Source organism: Rattus norvegicus, chromosome 6 (assembly GCF_021556685.1).
Source record: "Rattus norvegicus strain SHRSP/BbbUtx chromosome 6, alternate assembly SHRSP_T2T, whole genome shotgun sequence".
Classification (NCBI taxonomy): domain Eukaryota; kingdom Metazoa; phylum Chordata; class Mammalia; order Rodentia; family Muridae; genus Rattus; species Rattus norvegicus.
The window spans coordinates 103881597-103893527 of NC_141539.1; the positions used below are offsets into that span (position 1 = coordinate 103881597).

The following is an 11931-nucleotide window of genomic DNA, read 5'->3' on the forward strand; positions in this document are numbered from 1 at the left end:
ATTTGTCGATTCTTGATCTTAGAGCATAAGCCATTGGTGTTTTGTTCAGGAAATTTTTTCCAGTGCCCATGTGTTCGAGTTGCTTCCCCACTTTTTCTTCTATTAGTTTTAGTGTATCTGGTTTGATGTGGAGGTCCTTGATCCACTTGGACTTAAGCTTTGTACAGGGTGATAAGCATGGATCGATCGATCTGCATTCTTCTACATGTTGACCTCCAGTTGAACCAGCACCATTTGCTGAAAAGGCTATCTTTTTTCCATTGGATGGTTTTGGCTCCTTTGTCAAAAATCAAGTGACCATAGTTGTGTGGGTTCATTTCTGGGTCTTCAATTCTATTCCATTGGTCTATCTGTCTGTCTCTGTACCAATACCATGCAGTTTTTATCACTATTGCTCTGGAATACTGCTTGAGTTCAGGGATAGTGATTCCCCCTGAAGTCCTTTTATTGTTGAGGATAGTTTTAGCTATCCTGGGTTTTTTGTTATTCCAGATGAATTTGTAAATTGTTCTGTCTAACTCTTTGAAGAATTGGATTGGTATTTTGATGAGGATTGCATTGAGTCTGTAGATCGCTTTTGGTAAAATGGCCATTTTTACTATATTAATCCTGCCAATCCATGAGCATGGGAGATCTTTCCATCTTCTGAGGTCTTCTTCAATTTCTTTCTTCAGAGGCTTGAAGTTCTTATTGTAGAGATCTTTCACTTGCTTGGTTAAAGTCACACCGAGGTACTTTATATTATTTGGGACTATTATGAAGGGTGTTCTTTCCCTAATTTCTTTCTCGGCTTGTTTCTCTTTTGTGTGGAGGAAGGCTACTACTTTATTTGAGTTAATTTTATACCCAGCCACTTTGCTGAAGTTGTTTATCAGCTTTAGTAGTTCTCTGCTGGAACTTTTGGGATCACTTAAATATACTATCATATCATCTGCAAATTGTGATATTTTGACTTCTTCTTTTCCAATCTGTATCCCCTTGATCTCCTTTTGTTGTCTGATTGCTCTGGCTAGAACTTCAAGAACTATATTGAATAAGTAGGGAGAGAGTGGGCAGCCTTGTCTAGTCCCTGATTTTAGTGGGATTGCTTCAAGTTTCTCTCCATTTAGTTTAATGTTAGCGACTGGTTTGCTGTATATGGCTTTTACTATGTTTAGGTATGGGCCTTGAATCCCTCTTCTTTCCAGGACTTTTATCATGAAGGGGTGTTGAATTTTGTCAAATGCTTTCTCAGCATCTAATGAAATGATCATGTGGTTTTGTTCTTTCAGTTTGTTTATATAATGGATCACGTTGATGGTTTTCCTTATATTAAACCATCCCTGCATGCCTGGGATGAAGCCTACTTGATCATGGTGGATGATTGTTTTGATGTGTTCTTGGATTTGGTTTGCCAGAATTTTATTGAGTATTTTTTGTGTCGATATTCGTAAGGGAAATTGGTCTGAAGTTCTCTTTCTTTGTTGGGTCTTTGTGTGGTTTAGGTATAAGAGTAATTGTGACTTCATAGAGGGAATTCGGTAGTGCTCCATCTGTTTCAATTTTGTGGAATAGTTTGGATAGTATTGGTATGAGGTCTTCTATGAAGGTCTGATAGAATTCTGCACTAAACCCATGTGGACCTGGGCTCTTTTTGGTTGGGAAACCTTTAATGACTGCTTCTATTTCGTTAGGAGTTATGGGGTTGTTTAAATGGTTCATCTGTTCCTGATTTAGTTTCAGTACCTGGTATCTGGCTAGGAAATTGTCCATTTTCTCCAGATTTTCCAATTTTGTTTAATATAGGTTTTTGTAGTAGGATCTGATGATTTTTTGAATTTCCTCTGAATCTGTAGTTATGTCTCCCTTTTCATTTCTGATTTTGTTAATTTGGACACACTCTCTGTGTCCTCTCGTTAGTCTGGCTAAGGGTTTATCTATCTTGTTGATTTTCTCAAAGAACCAACTTTTGGTTCTGTTGATTCTTTCTATGGTCCTTTTTGTTTCTACTTGGTTGATTTCAGCTCTGAGTTTGATTATTTCCTGCCTTCTACTCCTCCTGGGTGTATTTGCTTCTTTTTGTTCTAGAGCTTTTAAGTGTGCTGTCAAGCTGTTGACATATGCTCTCTCCTGTTTCTTTCTGCAGGCACTCAGAGCTATGAGTTTTCCTCTTAGCACAGCTTTCATTGTGTCCCATAAGTTTGGGTATGTTGTACCTTCATTTTCATTAAATTCTAAGAAGTCTTTAATTTCTTTATTTCTTCCTTGACCAGGTTATCGTTGAGTAGAGCATTGTTCAGCTTCCACGTATATGTGGGCGTTCTTCCCTTATTGTTATTTCAGACCAGCTTTAGGCCGTGATGGTCTGATAGGACGGATGCGATTATTTCTATCTTTCTATATCTGTTGAGGCCTGTTTTTTGACCAATTATATGGTCAATTTTGGAGAAAGTACCATGAGGTGGTGAGAAGAATGTATATCCTTTTGCTTTAGGATAGAATGTTCTATAAATATCTGTTAAGTCCATCTGGTTCATGACTTCTCTTAATCTGTCTACGTCTCTGTTTAATTTCTGTTTCCATGATCTGTCCATTGATGAGAGTGGGGTGTTGAAATCTCCTACTATTATTGTGTGAGGAGCAATGTGTGCTTTGAGCTTTAGTAAGGTTTCTTTTACATATGTTGGTGCCCTTGTATTTGGAGCATAGATATTTAGGATTGAGAGTTCATCTTGGATTTTTCCTTTGATGAATATGAAGTGTCCTTCCTTATCTTTTTTGATGACTTTTAGTTGAAAATTGATTTTATTCGATATTAGAATGGCTACTCCAGCTTGCTTCTTCCGACCATTTGCTTGGAAAGTTGTTTTCCAGCCTTTTACCCTGAGGTAGTGTCTGTCTTTGTCTCTGAGGTGTGTTTCCTGTAGGCAGCAGAATGCAGGGTCCTCATTGCATATCCAGTTTGTTAATCTATGTCTTTTTATTGGGAAGTTGAGACCATTGATGTTGAGAGATATTAAGGAATAGTGTTTATTGCTTCCTGTTACATTCATATTTGGATCTGAGGCTAAGTTTGTGTGCTTTTCTTCTCCTTGTTTTGTTGCCAAGACGTTTAGTTTCTTGCTTTTTCTAGGGTGTAGCTTGCCTCCTTATGTTGGGCTTTACCATTTATTATCCTCTGTAGCGCTGGGTTTATAGAAAGATACTGTGTAAATTTGGTTTTGTCATGGAATATTTTGGTTTCTCCTTCTATGTTAATTGAGTTTTGCAGGATACAGTAACCTGGGCTGGCATTTGTGTTCTCTTAGGGTCTGTATGACATCTGTCCACGATCTTCTGGCTTTCATAGTCTCTGGCGAGAAGTCTGGTGTGATTCTGATAGGTCTGCCTTTATATGTTACTTGACCTTTTTTCCTTACTGCTTTTAATATTCTTTCTTTATTTTGTGCATTTGGTGTTTTGACTATTATGTGATGGGAGGAATTTCTTTTCTGTTCCCATCTATTTGTTCTGTAGGCTTCTTGTATGTTTATGGGTATCTGTTTCTTTAGGTTAGGGAAGTTTTCTTCTATGATTTTGTTGAAGATATTTACTGGTCCTTTGAGCTGGGGGTCTTCACTCTCTTCTATACCTATTATCCTTAGGTTTGATCTTCTCATTGAGTCCTGGATTTCCTGTATGTTTTGAACCAGTAGCTTTCTCCATTTTGCATTATCTTTGACAGTTGTGTCGATGATTTCTATGGAATCTTCTGCTCCTGAGATTCTCTCTTCCGTCTCTTGTATTCTGTTGGTGATGCTTGTATCTACAGCTCCTTGTCTCTTCCTTTGGTTTTCTTTATCCAGGGTTGTTTCCCTGTGTTCTTTCTTGATTGCTTCTATTTCTATATTTAATTCCTTCAATTGTTTGACTGTGTTTTCCTGGATTTCTTTCAGGGATTTTTGTGATTCCTCTCTATAGGCTTCTACTTGTTTATGTTTTCCTGGAATTTTTTCAGGGATTTTTGTGATTCCTCTCTATAGGCTTCTACTTGTTTATTTATGTTTTCCTGCGTTTCTCTAAGGGAGTTCTTCATGTCTTTCTTGAAGTCCTCCAGCATCATGATCAAATATGATTTTAAATCTAGATCTTGCTTTTCTGGTGTGTTTGGATATTCAGTGTTTGCTTTGGTGGGAGAATTGGGCTCCGATGATGCCATGTAGTCTTGGTTTCTGTTGCTTGGGTTCCTGCGCTTGCCCCTCGCCATCACATTATCTCTGGTGTTACTTTGTTCTGCTATTTCTGATAGTGGCTAGACTGTCCTATAAGCCTGTGTGACAGGAGTGTTGTAGACCTGTTTTCCTGTTTTCTTTCAGCCAGTTATGGGAACAGAGTGTTCTGCTTTCGGGCGTGTAGTTTTTCCTGTCTACAGGTCTTCAGCTGTTCCTGTGGGGCTGAAGAGTTCCTGTGTGTTCCTGTGAGTCAGAAATGTGGGCCGTGTGTAGTCTCTTCTGGCTTCCCAGGCTTGTCTGCCTCTCTGAAGGTTTAGCTCTCCCTCCCATGGGATTTGGGTGCAGAGAGTTGTTAATCCAGTCCCTTTATGTTCCGGCGGTGTCTCGGGCACAGGGCGTCTGCAGCTCCAGTGCAGCTATCTACGGTTTCCCAGAGGAGAGGTTTTAAAGAAATGCATTTTAAAGTCTTATAAAATGAAAGTTTATTATTGTTATTGTTATGAGCCCTGAGCCCACACTACCTATCAGATGCTCCTAAGAGCAACCTGACTGAAGACTACATGGCAAGGAATTTCTAGAAAACTTCCCTTAGCCTGTAATTCAAAGACGAGTGTTGTAATTAGACCCACTCATCTTGTGTGAGGTGACATTGGAGTTCATCACTCTGACCTGAATGTTATGCATTAGGCTGCTGTGGCATAGGCCTTTGTTCCTATGCCACCAGCCTTCACAGCAGCCAAGGCTCTTCCCCACACCATGCCTTCCTTACTCCCTGTCCGTGAACGTGTGAATACCCAGTAAGTATGAAAGAAAGGACTAGAAACTCCTTTATAAACACTCCGTTTCTACATGGGGTCCTTCTGTTTTCTGACTTCCCATTGCTTGTTATTTCCCAAGGACAACAATCTGAAGCACAGGAGTCTACGAGATACAAAAACTAAGAATGACTACCGAGATTCCCCCAAACATGTCTCCATCTCAAACAGAACCCTGGCTTTGGAAGATGAAGAAACTTTTCAGACTACTCTGACTCCTGTAAAAAGCAAGGAGGACATATGCAAAGAAATATATGATGAAACTTCTGAAGAAAAGATGATCAGTCTTCAGAACACACATCTAAAGGCCACAGAATCCAGGTCAGTAGCATGGGAAATGATGTGGGCATTCTAGCGAGTACAGCACATGTTCAGATTTATGCCTGCTTCCTGGTGGCAATGCAGGCATTTGTCTCTGAAGACTCTCAGTGTGACAGATTGATGGCATAGGCACCTCTTAGCCATCATTTTGGGGTCAGCCTTGGCTAATTTTTATTTCCACACCAGCTTCTTGTGCTGTTCATCTGGAATTGCTGCTGTTGGACTGATGTTAAGACCATGGGTTTGAGAGAATTGACAGATGCACAGGGCTCACGTTTGGGAGCTGGAGTGCTGGCATCTAGAAAGGTTGTGTGTGCTTTACAGCTGTGCTTATCTGCATTCTTGTCTGCAGAGCCTCTAGATATCCTTCACATACCTCTGTATCTGCAACAATATGAAGAAAACCTATTTCCATTGTTTTGCTGATTGCAAATTGAATGTGAGTGAATATTGTACTGGTAGAGGTGCAAGCTAATACATTCACTGCAGGGTAAAACTTAAAGAGAACCCAGATCAAAATGCTTACTTTAGGCTATGTGGCACATGCCTGTAGTCTCAGCTACTCTGGAGGCTAAGGCAGGAAAATTCCTTCAGCCCAGGAGTTCCAGAACAGCCTGGGAGCATAGTTAAACCCCACCTTAAACAAACAAACATTTATGTTATTTAAAAAAAAACGGGATAGGTGCAATTCTGTCCATCTTTTAATAAATAATTAAAGGAGGGATTGGGAGGTAGCTCAGTGGTGGACTACTTGCTCAGAACACACACAGCCCTGGGTTTGATGCTGAGCATGGACCCAGGGAGAAGTTATATATACTGTACACACATACACAGGATAAGTGAAATTAACTTGGAATGACATTAACTAGAATTTGTTAAGTATCTTGAAGTGCTAAAAAGAGGTTTGGTTGTTTTGTTTTCCCAAAAAGAACAAAATAGTAAACTATTGGAATGGCTATTTATTGTAAAAGAAAAGCTGAAAACTTAAAAGTGTCATATCAACTGTTAATAACAGGTAGAATAGTAAATTATTGAGAAAGTCTATACATTTTTCCTTTAAAACCTGGAGACATTAGGATCTGGAGAGACAGCTCCGCACTGAAGAGCACTTGAGGCTCTTACAGAAGACCACTTTGGGTGCTAGCACCCACACGGGCCAGTCCATAATTGCCTATAGATCCCCTACAGGAGATCAACATCCTGGCATCTGGAGGTACCAAGCATGCACAAGGTGTACATATATATGTGCAGGCACTGACACATACACATGAAGTTAAAATTAATATAAATGAAAGCATGGTGTGCACACCTTTAATCCCAGCACTCAGGATGCACAGGCAGAGGCAGGCAGATCCCTGAGTTTGAAGCCAGTCTGGTCTATAAAGCCAGTTCCAGGACAACTGGGACTACACAGAAAAAAACCTGTCTTGCAAAACCAAAATTACTAAATAAATAAATCTTTTTTAAAAACTTGGAGATAATAAATTAAGTAAGTGACTTTTAATAAAAATGCAAAGTGGAAACCTAAAGCAATCATAAATTAAAACTTAAGTCATCAAAGTTCTTATTAAAGAAAAAAGGCACTTTCCAAAATTTCTCTAGACAGTTTTATATTTAACTCTGAATCATATTTTGTGTATGCCATTTTCTCATAAAACTATAAAAATATATTTTACTCTCAAAACCTTAGTTTGCTTTTTCTAAACCAGACAAAAACCATACAATAAAGATTATTCTGAGTTAATACTGCTTGTGACAATAAAGGACTTAGATTTCTAATGTCTTAGAGTTTCTGCAGGCAAAATGTAGCAAGCTCAGTATAATACTAAAGAGGGTTAATACTAATCCCACACACAGAGAGAAAAACAGAATGGTCATGACATTTTGTCCACACTGGAATTTTTATATTCTTAATAATAGAAAACATCTATATAATAGTGGACTTTCCAGGATCATGCTAAAGCTATTTACTTCAAACCACAGTCCACATGCTTTTGTTTGAGTCTTGCTACGCTTCAGGCTGCTCTCAAATCAACCGTGCAGCTCATGCTGCTCTTGAGTTTTACGATCCTTCTATCTCAGCCCTACTTGCTAGGACCACAAACAACACCACTACACTTAACAATTACTTTTTAATTAAGAAATTCTAGCTGTAGAAATGGTTCAGCGGTTAAGAGCACTGACTGCTTTTCCAGAGGTCTTCAGTTCAATTCCCAGCAACCACATGGTGGCTCACAACCATCTGTAATGGGATCCAATGGGTGCCCTCTTCTGGTGTGTCTGAAGACAGCGAGAGTGTACTCACATATTTAAAATAAATAAATCTTTAAAAAAATAGAGATTCTAGGGCCAGTGAGATGTCTCACCAGATAAACGTGCTTGATGCACAAACCTGATAGCATGCGTTAGATTCCCAGATCGGTGGGGCAAGGGGAGACCTGACTCCAGAAAGTTACTTCTGACCTCCATGCACACACTGTGGCATAGGCGTGCCCACACTCACACATACATCATATATGCGCACACACACATAATGATATAATAAAACTTAATTTAAAATTTAAAAAATTAGGAATGTTTCCATTAATATTTCTATATCCTCTGTAAGTTCTACCAACTATACTAGAACAAAGAGACATTAAGAAGCATAATAAAATGTTTAATTGCCAGGCAAAGTGATGCACATCTCTCATCCCTGCATGAGAGAAATAAAGGCGGGCAGATTTGTGTGGTCTAAACAGGCTAGCCAGGCTACATAGTGACACCTTGTCCAATACCCTCCTTTGGATTGTGAAGTTATCTGAATTCACATGGACATGACCCCTCTCCTCCACGTATACATAATTAAAAAATAAGTAAAAGAAATCTTTAAAAAAAATACCTATCAATAGCAACAGCAAATATCAGTTCCTTTAATTATCAGCTATATTCAAAATTTGACTTTTTCACACCCTGCTGTAGAAATAAATCCCCGTTGTATGTATGTCTTTGGAATGTTTCTCTTCTGGCTTGTAAGTCCTCAGTACTGCATATGTGCTTCTCCTAGTGAGTGTCTGCTGTCACTAAAGCAGCCGACTTCCTGGTTAGCCCTTCTTCAGGGGCCACATGGATTACCTGTGGTTTTTAGCTACAAAACAGTATGTTCCAATGAATTACTTCCTCTTTGTGTTGTTTCTTCTATCTGTATTTCTACAAGCCAAGGGGGTAGCCATTTGTTGTGTGGATGGACCGTTGGTTGATTGACTGTTTGCAGTGAAGCCCCCCACTGCATACAGGCACATCATGAATGATCACAACAAGAAGCAACTGGAAACTGCTTAACTTCTTTTTTTTTCTAATTGTTTTTACATTAATTTGTCCTGTGCTTGTACACACATGTACAGAAGTCAGAGGACACTCATAGAAAAAGTTCTATCCTTTCATCTTGTAGGTTCCAAGGATTAAACTGAAGTCATCAGGGTTGGTGGCAAGTGCCTTAAAAGGCTGAGCCATCTTGCAGACCCAATGCATGTCCAAGTGAATGTCTGTCTCCTGAAGTCAATTTACTGTTTCTGTCTTGAAATAAGCTAATTGGAAATTTTATGAATTCCCATCAATTATTTAGAAAGATAATCTATTTTCTTTTCCATTTTGCTCATATGTGTATACATATATTATGCATGTGTCCATTTAAAATGATTTATTTAACAGGTCTTTGTGATTATTAGGCAGCTTGGAACTCTTCACACTTTATCTGTCTGCTCAACTGTTACACACACACACACACACACACACACACACACACAATATGTTGTTGTTTATGATCTGCCTCTCCCATTGGAATGAAGCACATCAAAGGACAGGGACTTGGTGATCCTCACTGTTTATTCCTTGTTCTGAATGCACACCAGGTGCCTGGTAAATATGATCGAGGAGGTGAATCACACTTTGCCATTGAAAATTACTTTTGTTGCTTCTATGAACAAAAAAATGAACTTTCCTGTGGAACTGACTGAGGCAACGATATAATTTTCCTTTCTTCTAGCTTATTTTGGTTTTAAAAATAATACTTTCCATCTTATTTTGTTGGTACAGAATAAATCTTTGACTAACATGCCTTTTTGCTTTCCCATTCTTTTGAACTCAGATCAATTTGAATCTATTTTATAAATGTTACACGTTGTGTTGTTAATTTTGGGGGAAAGAGTGCTAAGGATTGAAGCAAGACACTCACACATGCTAACAGCACACTTCACCACTGAGGAACACTTCCTAGCTTGAAGACTTCGTTAATCCCACTTATATAGCTATAATTCTGTTAACACCATCACTAATTATTTGAGTTTTTAACTTTTTTCAATTACATTTGCTTGTTTAGTGTGGGAGCGGGGGTGTATGTATATCTTACAGTCAAAAGAAAAACTGTCAACTCAAACTCACGAGTTTCCTTGTAGGAATTCTAGATTAGGAGTTAGGTATACATTCTTAGGGCTCACTTTGAGAAATACTATTATCATCCACAGGAAATCCTCCTTCCCTATTAGAGGTGGAGAAACAACTAAAACAATGTCCCCCAGACCACTGATGGCAATATGTCCCACCACCTCATGTATAGGGGGCTGAGTAAGGTCCCCAGATAGGGTCCCCATGCTAAACAAGCACTCTGCCTAAGCTACATCCCTAACCTCTTAAATTTTTGTATTTTCAGCATAAAGTCACAATATGCAGCTCAGGTTGGCCTGGAACTCATGTGTGTAGCCCAGCCTGACTGTTACTCTGAGTCCTCAGCCACAGTCTCCTAACTCGCTGGGATACAGGTGTGAACCACCATTGCCTAGTTTGCCTGATCTGTTACTGATGGTAATCTGAGTTATCTCAGTGGAATTAAAGAACGACCAGAACTGCTACTAGTAACTCTGGTGTGCTAAAGGATACAGGAAAGTTTACAACAAAACAGAATAAATAAACAGGAGAAATGAGTAATAAAGAATAGAGAAACAGAAACCATTAGTCAGAAAGAGAGAAGGAAGGCAAAACTGAAGATGCCTGCCAGTGAGGAACAGAGTGTTCCTCACTATTCTATTTGGCAGTGGACTCAATAGAAAATCCTCTGCTGTCTTCCTACAATGATGGAAGTGAACCCATCCAACTTAGAAACGTGGTCTAAGTAACTGTGGTCAGGCCGGGACACTCTGATACCACCTTCTAGTTTATCTCTTCCTCACAACACAATATTGACATTAATAACATCCTACAATCACACCATAATTAGATTTAAACAAGGCTGTTTAAAGCAGCATCTTCTTTCTTGGTTCTTTTGCAATGAAAATTGCTGCGTGCCCAGAAAAATTGAGACAAACTGCTTTCCAGTGTAGCTTTCAGTTTATTGAATAAGTGAGCAGAGACACAGCCGCTTCCCTCCCCCACTCTAGTGTCCTCACTATCATGTTGTAATATGTACCAATATTGATGTGTTGTTATGCAATGGCTGTACTTTAACATAAAGGGTCATACTTCATGTATAAAGTTCTATGGGTTTTGATGAATGTATGTAGCCTGTACCCTTTGTTACATGTTCCCAAAATCATTTCACTGCTCTAAAAGTTCCATAAGCATTAGATTAGCTGTTTTTAAAAAGATACTCTCACTGTGTGTATGCAAGTGAGTCTGTGTGGGGTTATTGCATGTGAAATGCAGTTGCCCATGAAGCCAGCAGAAGGTACTCGATCCCTTGGAGCTAGAGTGCTGTGAACCAAACTCAGGTCCTAAGGAAGAGTGGCATGTGCTTTTAACTCTTGAGCCATCTCTCTAGTTCTCTATATTAGCATTTTATTGCTGATTTTTAAAAAGATTTGTTTCTTTCTTTGTTGGTTTGTTTATTATGTATACAGCATTCTGCCTGCATGTATGTCTGTAAGCCAGAAGAGACATCAGATTTCATCACAGGTGGTTGTGAGCCACCATGTGGTTGCTGGGAATTGAACTCAGGACCTCTGGAAGAGCAGACAGAGGTCTTAACCTCTAAGCCATCATCTCTCCTACCCCTAATTGCTTTTTTTCCCCTTCAGTTCTGGGGATTAAACATAAGGCTTTGTACATGCTCGGCAAGTGCTGTATGTTGTTTTGTTCTGGTAGGGTTTGTTTGCTTGCTTGTTTGTTAATTGGTTTGGTTTGGTTTGAGACAGGGTCTCTGGCTAGCTTAGAGCTTGCCATGTAGACCAGGAATCTCTGAACTCTACAGAGAGCTACCTCTGTCTGCCTCTCAAGTTCTGGACTAAAGCCCTACATCACCACACCAATGATTTTTACATTTGTTTACTTACTTACTTACTCATTCATTTAGCGGAGGTGGGGTTAGGAGATGAGTATATCAGGATGCATGTGTGCAGGTCAGAAGACAACTTGTGGGAATTGGTTCTCTCCTACCATATGGGGTCCTGGGATCAAATTCAGGTTTTCAGGCTTAACAGCAGGTACCCTTTACCCTCTGGACCATCTCATCAGCACACTTAGTTTGTTGTTGTTGTTTGATTAGTTGCTTTTGTTTGTTCTTGTTTGGTTGCTTAGTTGGGCTTGTTTGGGCTTGTTTGGGCTTGTTTGGGCTTGTTTGGGCTTGGTTGGGCTGG

General features: G+C 39.4%; 1 protein-coding gene across 58 annotated transcripts in view; it reads left to right on the top strand.

Moving 5' to 3' along the window:
• Garin2 (golgi associated RAB2 interactor family member 2) overlaps positions 1-11931 on the top strand; it is a 45381-nt gene that overhangs the window by 25160 nt on the left and 8290 nt on the right. For 56 of the 58 annotated variants that reach the window (XR_015622062.1, XR_015622075.1, XR_015622061.1 and 53 more), the window contains 1 exon segment: positions 5088-5326. Coding sequence is in view for 41 of the 58 variants with exons in the window: in XM_087554106.1 (XP_087410232.1) it covers positions 5088-5326 (239 nt within the window). In the remaining 17 variants the exon portion in view is untranslated. 58 annotated transcript variants of the gene reach the window in all.